The sequence below is a fragment of the Vigna umbellata genome, chromosome 1 (genome assembly GCF_029865625.1).
Source record: "Vigna umbellata cultivar VRB3 chromosome 1, Vumbellata_1.0, whole genome shotgun sequence".
Taxonomy (NCBI): domain Eukaryota; kingdom Viridiplantae; phylum Streptophyta; class Magnoliopsida; order Fabales; family Fabaceae; genus Vigna; species Vigna umbellata.
The window spans coordinates 10,122,065-10,138,970 of NC_142165.1; the positions used below are offsets into that span (position 1 = coordinate 10,122,065).

A 16,906-nucleotide genomic window follows, 5' to 3' on the forward strand; every position below is an offset into this window, starting at 1 on the left:
TGTGATTCGCATTATTACGTCATAAATAGTTACCTACATGGTGGTCATGCAACTATTGGATTGTATCGACCTCAAATGTAATAGAAATGATTTGATTTTATATTTAAATTCAATCCAAAGCACTATGAAATACTGGCAAGTTGAATTGGGCTAGTTTTTTTTTATATCAATGCTCTCATGTTGAGATTTAGGAAGAAAAAATATGCTTTTGATACTTGATACGTTATTTCTCATTCTCCCATTTAGGAAATAAGACATGATTGAGGTTTTCAGAGTCTTTTGGTCGAGCTTAATATTTGGTCAATGAGAAGACAACTTTTCATTATAAGTTAAAACCTAGTCATTGAATTATGTGAAATATTAATAGATTTCACTGGGGATGCAAGTGGGGAAATCGTATCCGGGACTGTTTCAGGGAAATCAGAGAGAAATGAAATTAAGGAAAATTTTAGTACTGAAATCTGAAGATGTAAGAGTGAAATCTAACCAACTATACAATACTGCTGTCAAATAGAGATATAGAGGTAAGAGTGAAAGTAATAGCTCTAACTAGTACTAACTGTACATTAACCGCTAATTTCCACATACAAATATAGTCAAAGATCATTTAAACTCTAAATTTTTATTTTATTCAAACAAATTCAACACATCAAGAAATTTACAGCAACACTATACATTGCTCAGTCACAACACATCCACCTTGATCAATAAAACTTACGTAGACACAAACTCTCAACAGTATGTAACACGCATGTTTTCAACATAATATTTAGGTTTAATTGCTTCCTTTGTCCCCAGTTTGGTTGAATTGTGTCAAATTCATTCTCATTTTTAAAAAAGTTTCATTGTCGTCCTCACGTGGTATAAAAGTGTCAATTGAATCCAAACATAGAAAAAATTTGTGTCAAAGTAGTCATTTTTCCTATATATCTGTGTCTTCCTTTCATATGTCACTTCTCTGGAGCTATGAAAAGCCTTAAATTGGATAAGGTAAAATGAACATCTGTACTTGATTGTATGAAAGGAAGACACAGAGATATAGGAAAAATGACTACTTTGACACAAATTTTTTCTATGTTTAGATTCAATTGACACTTTTACACCACGTGAGGACGACAATGAAACTTTTTTAAAAATGAGAATGAATTTGACACAAGTCAACCAAACTGGGGACAAAGGAAGCAATTAAACCTAATATTTAATTGTAATTTTTATACATATCTCAAATTGTCAACGAGATTCAATCCCGTGTAACTGTTCTACATTTTTGTTTTATTTGTTATTATATTTAATTGATATATATTTGGATACCTGTTTTTAAAGATTTGTAATTATATCTCAATGATCCACTACACCTAAGATTTATATATCTCAATGACATCACTCTTTCAATAGCTAATGATTTTGATTAGAGTTTATGTCTAAATATTTATACTTTAATTTAAATTAGTTAGTTTTAAGAGTTTCTTTATGTTTCAATTTTTAAAATACTACTTAAATTGAGAGAAATATATTAGGTATTTAGGAAGTTAACATTGAGAGCCTTTGTATGTTATTTTTTATTACATTTTTTCTTTATATACATAAAGAGAGACCCTTTGTATGTTATTTTTTATTACATTTTTTCTTTATATATAAAGAGAGAGAGAGAGTCTTAAAAAAATTGTTTAAACTTCTCCTTATAATAAATCTCTTCTTCTAGAATACATTTTCTAAACATAACCAACAGAGTAGTATATAAATCATCAAAGATCATTTGTTATAAACGTTGTACCTGTTAGCTCAATGCTTATTGATAGGTAAAATAAAAACATCGCTGACATTTTCCCTGGATAAATATCAGTACCACTGAACATTTCAAAATCCTCATAAGATCACACATCACTAGACTGGTCTTTAACTTGTAACATGGTAAAACAGAACAGTGATCACAATCATCATGAGAAACATATTGCCTGTAACGTAAAAATCAGTGGTTGAAAATTTTGCCATAATTTCCTTCTCAATTGATCATAGCTCGTCCTTGCTTGAAGCATCCCCCATTAATTCTTCAAGTGAAAATTCATCCTCCTCAATTATTTCTCCATCTTTTCCATCCCATGGTTCTGTCTTTACAATGGTCGGAGTGCTTTGCAGGGGCAAATTCCCTTTGCCTCCACGTCCAGCATCTTTCACAAATTGTCTGCAGAAAATAGATAACTAATGTTCAAGAGCTTGTTCATCTCAATAGTTTGTTTAGTATTTAGCATAAAGTTAGAAGGAATAAACTTACATAATTTGGTCAAGTTCAAAAGCACTCTTGAGAGGAGCATAAACAGCTTTCTTAAGGTTAAGGGCTACTAAAGCTGGATAACCATATCCACCAACACCCACTTGCTTCTCAAGATCCAGCTGCTTCCCTGCAGCTACCCAGACATAGCTGTGCTCAAAGACACAAAAATTCAATTAAAAAGAATTCGCCAACAAAGATTTATTAAAAATACACATAAATAAAGCATTTGCAACACCGACAGAATCAAACAATATTACGATGTAGAGATTAACACGTGAAGTGATATTAGAGGATGGAAGCAAAGCAAAAATGTTTTTTTAACTTGCCTGTATGGACTTCTTTTAAACTTTTCTGCAACTGATAATAGTTGCTGAAGATATCTGTTCCTTCCCTCAGCCTTGGAATCCAAAATGTCAGGAAGGAATGCAACAAAACAGATTGCGGCAGAACCACATTTCTCTTCCAAAACATCCTACAGAGAAGGTTCATGTTAATTATCACTTAACACATGCTTTTGTGAATAATTGAAATCATTTAACAGAATACACACACACACATGTTAAATTAAATGTTTCACAATCAGTGCCCTTAGGTCACTCTTCCTTAGCAAGATCGATTATCTTATTATCCTCTTTTTCAAACCAATGCACACTAATTAGGCAGGAGAGAAAATGCTTACTGGACTGTGTATCTCTGTCACTTCTGGAGGAGCCACATTTGTTTCCAGCTGCTCTAATGCAAATGATTCAATAGCTGCGGCGGTCCTTGCACCTTCATAAGGAATAGGACTATCTTTATCAGCACCAAATACCAAGATTGTTGGGAATCCTTGGACTTTGAACCTGCTCATTAGTGACTGGTAAAAAAATTTCCTATCAGAACAATATAAACTAAAGTGCGTAATAAAACATTATAAAATAAGACAGCAATGAGAGTCTTACGCTTAACAAGAATACATAAAAAAATAAAAAATAAAAATAAAAAACTATGCAATGACCATCTTGATCACAGGCATAATAGTTTTGAACAGTTCTTACAATCTATTTAGAAGTATAACAGTACCTTTTCGGCATCACAGTCAACATGGCCCAGTTTAACCTTTCCTTTCAAATTATTGGATGCTTTCTTCCACTCAGGAGCCAACTTTTTACAATGTCCACACCTTTGGGAAATAAAAGAGGATAAATGTTATTAGAGCTACACGTCTGAAATGTCAACATGAGAATACTTTAGATTTCAGAACACAAACAGCACTTACCAAGGTGCAAAAAATTCCACAATCCAGAGTTCTTTGCTCTTGAGGACCAATTCATCAAAGTTTCCAGAGTTTAATTCTACTGAAGAACTGGTTTCTGTCTTTTCATTTGAACCCCCTGTTGCTTTTCCACTTAACCGCTCCTTCAAAAGAGCCTTTACCTGTACATGAGATATAAAATAAGGAGGCAATACTTCAGAGTAAAGGTATACTATTTACTGATTTCTTTTTCTAAAATAAATACTGCATATTTGAAACACGACAAAATTATTTAGCATTGAGTAACTAGTCACAAAAATTAATTAGTGAGTTTGCTTGTGATAGTCTGCGAAGTATGACTTTGTTTATTTATCAAACATCAGTCAATAAATCATGCAAATCATGAATTAAAACAAAACTGAATGAGTTGTTTTTCTATAGACCTGTACTTACAAGTAGTCACATAACGCTCACCTAATAATACATTCAAACCTTTCTCTGCTTAGGGTTTTTACACTAGAAAAGTGGTGTGTGCACGTAATTTTAGTTAAATTTGCTCAACTTTTAACTGGTTCCTTTGGGGGGGTGTGAAAATAACGGATGCAAATTCCAACGAACCTGTTGAAGTGCAAATTCAGCAATTGGTTTGACATCTCTGGCTCCTTGGTAATCAACCGGTGGCTTTCCTGGAGCAAACACTTTTATAGTTGGAAATCCTCTGATTCCATATTCCTGTGGGGAATCAAGAAAAAATCATGCACACACACGTGCGCAAATGTGAATAAAGGTCCAACATAAAGTTATAAAAACAAACTAAGAAACAGGCAAACGTTGTAAACCATAATTCAAAATCTACAAGTAAAAATCTCATGCGTAGACAGCTGATGTTATGAAGCAAGAGGCAAAGAAAGAATCTCCAAGGAAATATTCTATCTTGTACGGGTACTATATTCTTTGGTTGCTTTGCACAAAAAAGAGTTTGGTGCTAGATCCAACAGCAAGGAATGTTGATATACAATAGTTCTTGAATGTTGATATTCCACAAAACAAACAAGTAATCTAAAATGGTCCAAATGATTAGGTCCAATTCAATTAATAACATTCAATTGTTCCAAACATACAGTTCCAAGAGCTCAAATAAGTACGCATAACAACCCATTGTTTCGCATCCTGCCTGGTTCACATAAAGGAAATTCCAGTGTACATTAACATAAAAGTCAAGCATATAATACAGCACCTTCACATTTCAGAAAGGCTGATTGCAAAAACCAAAGAACATCATAGTCTTCATTTAACAGATTTCAAGATTTCATTACATCTAAAAATAGTATCATTAATAAACAAATGAACAATACACAACCTGAGCCAAAGACGAGTGAGCATCAGCATCAAGTGCTGCCACAGTAACCACACCCTTCAACACAGTAGCTGCCTTCTCCCATATCGGAGTCAGAGCCTGACAGTGTCCACACCATGGAGCAAAGAATTCAACGAGAACAACTCCATTTGAATTCAGAACCTGCCATGAACCTTGATTTCAGCCATCAAAACTACAACCACATCGCAACGCCACAAATATCCATGTACATGCCCAGATAGATTTCAAGAACAAAGATACAAAATTTAACGTTTCTACAAAATACCAATTTGGGAAAATGGTAAATACGGTGAGATCACGAAATGGGGCACTGGGAAAGAGTTCGAGATTTAAACATGATTCACCTTGGACTTGAAGTTGGAGGGTGTGAGTTGAAGCACGGGCGAGGATGCTCCATAGAGTGCGTAGGAAGGGGCAAGGTTGAAGATGATTAGCAAAAGAGGAAATGAAACGAAAAATGGTGTTCGAAATTGAGACATTGGTACTGTCTTTCTCTCACTCTATGCACTCTGAATCTACGCAAGGAAGAAAGAACCCTTCTTAGTTTGTTTTGTCTGTTCGAGTACTTTCTATTGCTACGTGTGTCCGCCAATTATATACTTACACGTCAGACACTCGTGTTGGCAAATCAATTTTATTTCTTCGTTTCAAAGTCCAAATAACGAATTTGATTAATGTTCAGAAATATTCTCTTTTTTATGATAAAAGTAAATTACTTTTAGACAGAAGATTGTTATATAATTATAATATAAAATAAAACAATCTTCAAAGGAAGTGAATTCAATTTGAATTTTAACATATTTTAACAAATTAAAAAAAAAAAACAATGTGATACTATTCCATCAAGATTTTTGGTCATTGTAAAAATCTTTAAAAAGCATTTCTTCAAGACTATAAGTTTTTAAAATAGCAAAAAAAATAAATAGTATTCAATAAAAAATTTAAAAAGACTATTTAATATTAAAAACCCCACTAATTTTAATGTATTATTATCTTGTATTTAAATTTGTATAACATAAACAATTTATCAGTTTCGTCCATGAGTTTAGCTTCATCCTTTGAGAATTACGTCAAAAATAATGTCTCAATGTAATATATTTGTGATACCTAATTAAATAATAAACACTTATATTGAATAAATATGTATAACCTTTTGGTTATTTATAACTCGTTATTTTTCAGTATATAAGTTATATAAAAATTAATAGAAAATAAAATTAATACTTAAATATACTTTTAATTGACATAAAAATGTATTTTAATTATATAATATTTACTTTTAATTTTTAAAAATATTTTCTAAATATGTTAGATTTGACATGTGTTACTTAATTTCTATAGGAAGCAAAGAGTTAAAATGTTGTAATACTATAACATACTAAAGTAATATTATAGGACTTTCCTTTAATAATACCATATTCTGTAAAATTACATGTGACATTTCTGTGCTATTCAATTCTATGATGTAGAGACAGGTAATGATAAAATTCTATAGGATGTATTATTCACTAGATATCACTGGAGCCTAAAGAAAGATATAAGAGGTTCATAGACATCTCGATAAGCATTTTCACCCATAACATAATCTGCATGTGCATAATCATTTCTGTACTGCACTACAAGCTTATCTGGATGATGATCTTTAAGAATTTCCAGCAGACGTTGCACATCCTTAACATCAGAAAGAGCATCAGCGCCTCCATAACTCAGGAAGAGAGGAAGCTCATTTGGAATTCTTGTCATGTCGTATGCAGGGGGAGTGGGTTGTCCATAGTGTTTTATGTTCTCATCTTGATTCTGGTAATCAAACATTGAAGTGGTTCCTTCTCTGATCACTGATATTCATATATGATTAAGATTCATCACCACTCATGAAAGAAAAAAGTACTCTTACTAACAGCTGATTCCAGTCAAATTTTCAAAATCTCTGCTAAAACTAAAGCTTACTTTTTTATCATGAAGTATAGGATATAATGGTATTTAAATCAGGAAAATAGAACGAACCACTTACTCTGAGATAGATGGATCATGTTCTTTGTTGCTGTTGACTGAGGCTCGTGATCCAAAAAAACATTTACAATGGAAGGGTTGAGGCAGCAATTTGGGCCTGAAAGCATATCAGTGTTGTCAATGAAGGAAAACAAGTGTTAGTTTTGGAGGTTGAATAATAGCTGAATAAGAACATGAATGCCACCTGTGAAAGAGGTCAACAAGTTGGTGCAATCAATGCCTGTGTTATTGCACAAGTCCTTTAGAAACTTTATAACAGAGACCCTATTCAGACATGAGAAAAATGAAGTGATATAAGCCTTCATACGATTGGAGTCATAACATTAGTCATAAACTAGCTTACTTCCCAATTTCATTCTCCAAAGTTACATTCATTACCATGTCTTACCAAATTTTTGGTAACAAATTAGTTCCTCCATTTAAAACATTGCTGAATTAGTCCTGCAAAGATTTAATTCTCTAAAGATTTAATCTGTCACCAAATCAGTCTATCAGAGACTTAAAATATCAGCATATTGGTCCTTTTGAATAAACAAAGTGGTGAAAGAACACTCTTTATGGTCAAATTTGGTGATATATTAAGCATTTGAAAGAATGTTTCGGAGTCAAAATCTTTGAAGGGCTAAAGTGGTGACATAAAGACTAATGTGAGGATGCATATAACTTTGGAGGATCAAATTCGTGGTTTCTTAAATTATAGTTAAACTTTTCATTCAATGGTAAACACAGTTTAACATCAGGATGACTTCTGGATCCGATCTTATTCTACCCACTAAGAATTTGAGAAATGTCTGCATATTACATTCTTACAATATTAAAGTTAGAACTACGAGGAACCAACATTGCAGCCTTCTTATTCTTATAACTACAGTGCAAAGAAATGAATGATAATGAATAATAGACAATAAGAATTGCATACCCTCTCATATTAAATTCAAAGACTCCAAAGTTGTACAGTGACTGTAAAGAGGAAAACACAGATTTTCATTGTCAATTATTTGAATTGTAAAAGGAATTTTTTCTTTTGACAGACAATAAAATAATTCTTATGACTAATACCTCTGCAATGAAGTTTTCAGCTGCATTTTTAGCAAGGGGTGAAGTCATCTGACCAACATAAGCAATTGGGCTAAGCAAGGCAGCAGATCTCAATATGTTCAGTAACTGGTCTTGGGAAAAAGCAGCCAATGCAATCAAAGTTCCCTACAGAGGAATTCAACACTCTACACTCAGCATCACATGAAGAGGTCAAAGACAAGAACGGTGCAGTTTATGAAGAGTAGAATGTGAAATTCACCTGTGAGTGACCAACATAGTGCAGTTTTTGTCCAGTTAGATCATGCACATACTTGACTGTGGCTGGAAGATCATATGCAACTAATTCATCCCATGACCAATTCCAGTAATCCTAAAGAATAAAACTGATATGATCAATAGAACCAAACAAATTGCCGACCACAGAAATGCATCAACTATTTTAGTAGACAAAACTAACCGAGCTATTAGTAGGTAAAGTTATATGTTGCCGGCTATATTTGGTTCCACGAGTGTTAGCAACCCAAACATCAAACCCATTATCCGCCAAAAGAAATGCAAGAGACTGCTTTGAAGGTAGTAATAACCATGTTATGCCATCCTGCAACCAAAGCACCACATTAATTGCCAACATCAACAACAAAATCTATGATATATAGTTGCTTATAAAACTCTTAATAACCATGAAAAGCCCATGCTGTAGAAGAACAGGTGGCCCCCTTAATTCTCCCACTTTAATTCTTGGCATGTTAAGAATATAACCATCTTGAGTTGTCACCTAAAATATTACACAATAAGCGAGTTAGTAGCTAGTAGGTGTTCTAAATCTTGTTGATTTCTGAGCAGAAACAGAAACAGATGCAAGCACAGTACATACCAAGTGTTCTTCGCAAGTGTAGGCTTGTGTTTTCACCATAGATGAGCAAATACCATCAGTGGGGGATGATGACAATGTTGCAGTAGTGGTGGTGAGTGGTGAGAGTTTTCTTCCAGTTGCAAGAGTTAAACCCCAGAAGAGAATCACAAGGATTGGTGAGAGTGATGTGTTGGCCATGTTCTGTTTCCTGGTACATTAATCTTCCCAATCCAGACATTATTTATACACGCAGAAAACGGGAAAAAATAATAGTTGTAAGGTATTCACATGAGGGGTTTTAAACCACCTTTTTTGTCAACAGTGGTTTAAACAAAAGCATATGTGGGGTCTACCAAGGACCCACTATTAAATTATATGAATTTTTGGACTTTGTTGCCAAGCTTCTTTTACTATGCCAGAAATTTGTGGATGGTTTTTCACTGCAGAGGCCACTCCTGACCAGACCTATGTGTCGCATACAAAAAGCCAAAACATGTGCTTAGACCAAAATATTATGTAATTCTTACTAATGTATTGTACCACAAAGCAAAAACCAGTTACCAAACTACCATGGAATTAACATATGCGTTCATACTTAGGCCTGAATCAACATATTAAACTTAATTAATAAGAATCCAATATTTTTCAAGTTAGAAGAAAAATATTTAAAATTTTAATTGAAATATAAACAAATAAATATGTTACACAAACTTTTAGTTAAAAGTGACAAAACAAAACAGACAAAATGAATCGGATGAAACTGAATCACCAAAAGATGATCATAACTTGCAACTGGCTCTACCACCTAACTGACAGACTGAAAAGTTAGCCAGCCACTTTTTCTTTAATTTTTTTTTAATTTATTTGTATACATATTTATAAATAAATATTTAAAATATATTTAGTAATATGAATATTTTCAAATATTTTAATTAATATTTTAATTAAATAATAATTATTACATTTATATATTCAATTATTCAATTACATTAATAATTAAAACTTAATTAATAAATGTAAATGATTTAAATTATAATAATATTACACATTTATATTTTTACAAAAAATTTAATAGAAAAATTTAATCTTTTAATTATTTTAATTTTAATTTTTAAATTAAAAAAATTAAAAAATTAAAAAATTAAAACAAAACGCACTAACCAATTAGAAATAAACTTATCTGTCTTTAACTCATCAATTTGACATATTAAACAAGACAGATCAAAACAGATTAATGTATTAAAAATTAAAATTCAATCTGCTCTGTTTACATAATCTACTTTCACACCCATATGTACAATTAGTAATAAGATAACAAGGGATGGTGAGAACTGAATCATTATTACTCATTCCTTTTGAGTATTAATGAAGACTGAACAGCTGAAGTTATAATAATACATATACTACCTAATTCCCATGTCTTTTATATGTATTACATTTTTTTTGTACAATTGATATTTTAGAATTTCTAACAACTTAGTTAATATTTTTCTAAATAAGTCTTTACTTATTTTGCACAACAAATAATATAGACATAAAATTCAATGCATTAAGTAAGGAGGTTATGCTAAGCAACAAAAATATATTAATATTTTTTCTATTAAATATTTGTTAATTTTTGTTCATTAACCTTAAATTTATAGAGATAGGAGAAGGAGGTTTTGCTAACTAATCAATAATTTAAATATATTTTTAGTTCATCCATTCATATACTTCAACATCTTATGAAAATATTTTTAATTAAATCTTTGAGATTTATTTATTTAAGCAGCTAGAAAATGAGTAAAGATTAGTAGTAATAGTTTTTAAAAAATAATATTCGATTATTTTATTCTTAAAAGGTTAATTTATAAAAAAGTGATAATTGAATTTTATTTTATAAAAACTATTTATTTTTCTAAAACTATTTTTAAAACATCTCCTACCTTCTCTATAAGTTTTTAATTCCATTTGTCTTATAATGAGAAACAGCTAATAGTGATATAATAAAGAATTTTACGTATTTACTTGATCAGAATTAAAAATAAGATAAGTTCACCTTTTATATATCTTCATAAACATTTAAGTATTTTGAATTACAAATGGTTAGAGTTCGTGCATGTATCTTAAATTAATTCAAAATAAATGTATTCAATTGTGATAATAGTAATATGTTTAGTTATTTGATTTGATGTCTATATGGGTATTAAAGTATTTGAGAGCTGCTATACACAGATTCATTCATCGTTATTCTCTCTTTTCTGTTCCATTTTTCTTAGACTGTCACTCTTGAATTATATTATCTTGGTCGAAAATTTTGTTAGTAAAATTAGACCATCGAGAACTTGTTCATTCCCTACATAACACAAATCTAATGTGTATTTCCTCCAATAAAGAGAGTTCTATTTGCCACCCACCAAAATCAAAGTATGTGTATTTACTCGATTATAAATTTAACAATCAAATACAACACAAGTTTCTAAAGAACTTATCATGAAGGATGAAGAATTTATGAAGCTAAGGGTGAGCAGCTGCAGGCCAAAATAAATTATCAGTGCAAAATTTGATGATAATTGGTTATACCAAGTTGCTAATATTTTTATCTAATTGAATGCCTAATCTGGTATCTACAGCCATCTGAATAAATATTGTTGCTTAAAGAACCATTTTATAGTAGTATACTAATTAGATTTTCCAGTAACATGTGTAGTAGCTGCATCCTTTATACTTGACTCGGATGTTTTCATGGCACTATCAGATAATTTGAGTTTTGTAAGGTTCCTTCTAAGGAATTGGAATTGCAACCCTTTAGGTTTTATCTTCCCAAGCAATTGCCATCTTCTAGGTGTAATCTGTCCTAGCATTTTCATTTGCTCCTTTCTGAACTTCTTAGTTGCATACCAGCTTCCACCCCTCCATCCTAAGGCATACCTGTATATCAGCTAAAGTGAGAACTCATAGCAAAAAGAAAATCAGAATGTTTAAATCCACTGATAGCAAAGTATCAAAGAAAATAAAAGTCAATATGAATGGCTTATGAAACAAGCAACAACAAATCAACAGAGGAGACATGTTCTCGTCAAACATGTACGCCAACACCTAGAATCAATCAACAGGTCAAATGCATGGCAGTATTTCCTTTCACAGATTAATACATTTTTAAGTGATTTTAACTGAGGCATCTTGTCCATATAACGAATAAACTTGACATCATACTGGAACAATATTCCAAATTCAAAAGCAGATCCACTGGAAGAATGATTTGAGTTTGAGAAAACAAAACCCAGACATAAGAAATGGAATGACACCTCCCCCCTCCCTGTTTTCCTCCCACACCCAAAGTCCTTCCGATTTGCAAAACAACACCTAATTATTTTTTTGTCATCCCCAAATTTTAGAAGCTTGAGATCTAGAAGCTAAGAAGCATCAAATTTATGTGTAAAGAGATGTTGGTATGTGGGGTTTAAAATTGTAATTCACGAAATCATTCATGTAACATTTTAGTATTGTCATCCACATTCCTCCTCGCAGTGTATTTACCTTGATCACAGTGTCGCTATCTCTAAGCAAAAATCAATATCCTGTCCCATGTTTCCCCAGTACATAAAAAAGAAATTCAAGAAATATCTAAAATAGATAAATTGATGAGGTTTGTAATTAATGGCAAAGAGGTGGGGCAGGTGTGGGTAAGAGTTAAAGAAAATAAAATTGATCAATGTGTGCCTAAGAAATAAGTTAGGAAACTAAAAAACAAAGACAGGTTAATGCAAGTTTGTGAGATTACTTAATAAATTAAAGGATTTTAGTAATTTAAAATGAGAATAAGTACGGGGACAGGAATGGGCATGGGAATGGATATAAAGGGGTCATATGCATGTTATCATCCCATCCTCATACCCAATTTAAAAACTTAAGTATTATTCATATTCACGCCCAGTCAATACGGGGATTCCCCATTAAAATTAGGATGACTTTAGACATCCTCATAGATGGGTTCATTTGCCATCCCTAGACAAGGGTAGTAGCACGGTATGTAAAGTAAACTTGCAGAATGTTGGGGCGATAGATTTAACTGTAGGCGTGAATGAGGAACCCAAACAATAATAGGGCTAGAGCCAGTAAATTAATATGTGCTATGCTATGCCAAAATCAGAATGGTAAATTCATCCTCTTAAAAAATCTAAAATTTAGTTTGCTAACATGTTGAGTTTTGCATTATAATTTTATTGGTTCCAACTATCCTTTTAAATTCTTTTTCATCTATCTCTCTTTTCCTTTTGCAATTTTTTTCTCAGGTGCTAGTTGGAAAATTTACTGTGCCTAGTCTTATAGAATAGCCGGTCCCAGGCCCAGCTAAAACAGGAGAGTTGTATCACCACTGGTCCCTTCTCAGTCGATGTAAAACTAGTTGGAAAACTGAACCACATCACTGGATTATTAGGAAAATTAAGTACTGTTCAACCTTCAGCATCAAGTAACCTAATTTAATCCATGCAAACTGCGAGAAACAAAAAGATTCACAAGGTTCTGAATAACAGATCAAGAGTCATGAAAGGTTGGGAATTTCTAGCAGAACATTACAGCTACATAATTAAGTAATTATTATTTTCTTGTTAATCTCTGCTTTTTATAATCAAAGCATTACCATTATACAGCGACCACAGCCCTTTCCCAATAGAATGAGGTCGGCAATTTTCGGTCATTTCGTAATGAATAACAACCATCATAGCATGCTATAATAATTATGTTTGGTAAATTAACCACGCAAATTTTTCAAAATTGATGCAGTAATGTTAAGGAGCATGTTGTTGTTTGTGAGGGAGGAGAGACTAACCCGATAACCAAGGAAGTTCCCGCGGTAGCAATACAAGCAGGAATGCTACAACCTCCCGAACCTGCGACAATGTCTTTGATTTCGGTATGATGGAGATTGGAATTGTTTTGCATCTGACAGAGACAAGAACAGAGCACATGATATAAATTTCAAACAAGATAAAGGAAAAGGCAATAATAGAAGCAAAGTGATTTATATGTATACAGCATTTTCAATGGATTGAAGCCTTTGATCCACTTTGGTGTCATGTAAATGGCGCAAGGTGTAACCTATGAAATTAAAAAAAAAAAAGTGAGTGAGTGATCGTGGTTAATGGGCAAAGAGTAGAAGAGAAGAGAGAAGACAGACCGAACCAAGCAGTGGCAACGGAAGCAATGGAAGTTCCAACAGTGAAGACCACGCGATGTCTCTCAAACGTATCCTAAAACACAGAGAGATGTGAGTTGAGATGAGAAAAGGGAATGGAGATAGAGAAAGAAAGAGAAAACCTTTGTGGAAAAAAAAGTGTCTTGAATCGCAGCCCGTGAATTGAGATACTTTTTCTTAAGGTTGGGCGCCGAAAACACAGAACTCCTTAATCGCTGCATTTGCGATTCTATGAGAAGAAGCGTTCTTCCCACGCCAAATCACGAAAACCAGTGCTCGCTTTCTCAAACTGCCAGGGAAAAACGTTTTCTTCTACTTCTTCCTCAAGCCAGTATTCACCTTTCTCATTCGCTTCATCTACACCTTTGGGCTTTGACCCAAAATGTTAATAAACTTTCCTTTACCTATATATGGTAGTTTCTTAGTGCACCTATATAAATTATGTAACCTAAATTTTTGGATTTTACAATTTGGAAGCCAATTTTTTCCTTCCAAAATGATTTCTAAATTAAACAATCCAAAAGTTAAAAATAATTTTCAAATTATATAATTCAGAAATAAAATCTTTCAAAACTTGTGTAATTTGAAAAATATTTTTTATTTATTATTTACTTTCGAATTACATAATTTGCAAATCATGTTTATCTTTCAAATTACACCATTTAAAAGTTATCTAGTTTCTAAATATTTTTTACTTTCAAATTACAATGTTTAAATTGGACAAAACTAGATTTTTTTATATATAAGGAAATAAAGGAGAAATTTGTGGAGATGGGTGTTTTAGAATCGATAATATATTTAAGGGTTAAATATGTTTTTGGTCCCTTAACTTTAAGTGAAAATTGGAATTAGTCCCTCTTCAAAACTTTGGCCTAATTTAGTCCCCAAACTTTAGAAATGTGTGAATTTAGTCCTTTTAACTAAATTTTGTTAGGTTTATTAGATGTTTCAAGTGCGTTTCATTATAATATTTGAGTTGTTTATACCGTTTGACACATTTTTGCTTCCATGTTAACTGAGAAATGTGTTCGAAACATCAAATAAAGTTAACAAAATTTGGTTAAAAGGACTAAATTTACACATTTCTAAAGTTTGGGGACTAAATTAGTCCAAAGTTTTGAAGAGGGACTAATTCCAATTTTCACTGAAAGTTAAGGGATCAAAAACATATTTAACCCTATATTTAAAATAGTGTTATTCAATTATTTAAAAATCAAAAGTTTAAAGTATAAATAGAATTTTTATAATTGAGTTTTATTATTTAAAAACATCATCTTTTTAAAAACCTTTCATCATGAGCTATCTTCCTTTCCTCTAGGTTTTCTTAATTTCTCTTCATGTTTTTTAAGATTGAAAATTGTTAGAGTGATTCTTGAGACAAACTCTCCACTTTTGTCTGATCAATTTCTTCAATAGAGTAAATTGATTTTTTTGCCACTTTTTTTGGTCTATATGTTTTCTCTATGTATGTGACTCACCTTAGATCACATGTAGTATTTTAGTCTTCTATGGGAGTCTCTATTGATTACATGTTTGTATTGTTCTTAGAGGCAGTTGGACTTCTTATGTATCTGAAAGTGTTTTAAGGGTTGTTGAACAGTTTGGTTTGTCTCTCATGTAAGGGAAGCTAATTGCTTTATTTTAAGATATGTATACCTTGAAATATAGAATTGTATGATTGTATGGTTAATTGATTGAATGATTGAATTGTGTGTTGAGTCTCGTTGATTTGTGGGTAGGCTCAAAAATTGTATGACTATGTTGTAGGGTGAACTTTGATGAATTGATAATTTTTGTTGGAATGTTTGGTTTGTGAACCTATTGGTTTGGATTTGATTTTTGTGTGTTTAAAAGAGTTATAATCTGAGTAATTGGTCAAGTAGTACAAGTTTCAATATTTAAAATTGTTTTGAACTAATTCACTTAGAAAAAAGTATTCCTTTAATCAATTGAACATGTATAAGTTTTCTTAAAAAGTACAAAATATAGATTTGATATCTAGTATAGCGTTCAACGGCATTAGGGTGATGTTGAAAGTCCTATTTTGCGAATGGGATAGAAAAGGGTAAGGTATGTGGAGAGAGGAACATGAAGTCTTAGTCTAGGAGCTTTATTTTGGCTAAAGATGTTAATATACTATCCTTGTGTGTGGTAGGGTGAAACCATTAGCAATGACTCTACATAGCAGTAGAAGCCACCACAAGTGCATAATTCGCTAAAGTCTGATATCAAAACATGTATCCAGATCATTGAGTCTAGTATGAGTCTTTATATGTGATATGATTGTTGTTATGAATGAGTTATGTATGCTAACATCTTTATACCTATTTTATGAATTTTTTTTTGCACATAGCTTAGCATTTTCTTCTGTGTTGTTTTTGTTTGTGTTCTCTTTGTTTACAATGATTATCTTAATAGTGTAAGCAAATGATGACGTAGTGGTGGATACAATTCCAAATGATGATGGTTTTGTAGTATAAATCTAAGGTGATCTTATTTTGTATAAGTTTTTTTTTTTGAAAATATTTATTATATTTGTGATCAATGTAACATTATCTTAATTATATAAATATATATATATATATATATATATATATATATATATATATATATAGTTAGTTAGTTATTTATTCTTAAATATTGATTATGTAAATAGTTGTATGGTATTAAATGATATATTACATAGGAAGAAGCTATCCCTGTATAAATATAAACAAAAATAAATGTAATTAAGTTGTTAAGATATTCTATTATGGTAAAACAAATAAGTTGTGTTTTGTAATAGAGAATTGTTATAAACTGACTTTGTTAGATATTATACAAAATACTTATGTGAATAGATACAAATCTAGAATTTATTAAAAAGCTCGCTGATTACACGTTATAAAAGTATTTTAAACAAATTATTTTCGACAAGACACGTTTTACAGAAAAAAGTATCC

The 16,906-nt window shown here is 31.6% G+C and overlaps 3 protein-coding genes across 3 annotated transcripts; all 3 read right to left on the reverse strand.

The window, feature by feature from the left end:
* Positions 1-1,738: 1,738 nt before the first annotated feature.
* On the reverse strand, positions 1,739-5,441 carry LOC148204576 (protein disulfide isomerase-like 2-3). The gene is made up of 9 exons (XM_088093951.1): positions 5,229-5,441; positions 4,867-5,025; positions 4,125-4,238; positions 3,531-3,688; positions 3,335-3,434; positions 2,952-3,128; positions 2,599-2,744; positions 2,273-2,419; positions 1,739-2,182 (listed from the first exon to the last, which is right to left on the reverse strand). The coding sequence occupies exons 1-9, from the start codon at positions 5,361-5,363 to the stop codon at positions 2,011-2,013; spliced, it is 1,308 nt and encodes a 435-aa protein (XP_087950077.1). The 5' UTR covers positions 5,364-5,441; the 3' UTR covers positions 1,739-2,010.
* Positions 5,442-6,260: 819 nt separating this feature from the next.
* LOC148204577 (triacylglycerol lipase 2-like) lies at positions 6,261-9,001 on the reverse strand. Its single transcript, XM_088093958.1, has 9 exons — positions 8,807-9,001; positions 8,612-8,707; positions 8,390-8,530; positions 8,192-8,302; positions 7,954-8,097; positions 7,814-7,854; positions 7,079-7,158; positions 6,896-6,991; positions 6,261-6,719 (listed from the first exon to the last, which is right to left on the reverse strand). Exons 1-9 carry the CDS (start codon positions 8,981-8,983, stop codon positions 6,400-6,402), a joined length of 1,206 nt encoding a protein of 401 aa, XP_087950084.1. The 5' UTR covers positions 8,984-9,001; the 3' UTR covers positions 6,261-6,399.
* Positions 9,002-11,182: 2,181 nt separating this feature from the next.
* LOC148204578 (uncharacterized) lies at positions 11,183-14,339 on the reverse strand. The gene is made up of 5 exons (XM_088093962.1): positions 14,087-14,339; positions 13,947-14,019; positions 13,803-13,867; positions 13,599-13,711; positions 11,183-11,695 (listed from the first exon to the last, which is right to left on the reverse strand). The coding sequence occupies exons 1-5, from the start codon at positions 14,183-14,185 to the stop codon at positions 11,446-11,448; spliced, it is 600 nt and encodes a 199-aa protein (XP_087950088.1). The 5' UTR covers positions 14,186-14,339; the 3' UTR covers positions 11,183-11,445.
* Between the last annotated feature and the right edge of the window lie 2,567 nt (positions 14,340-16,906).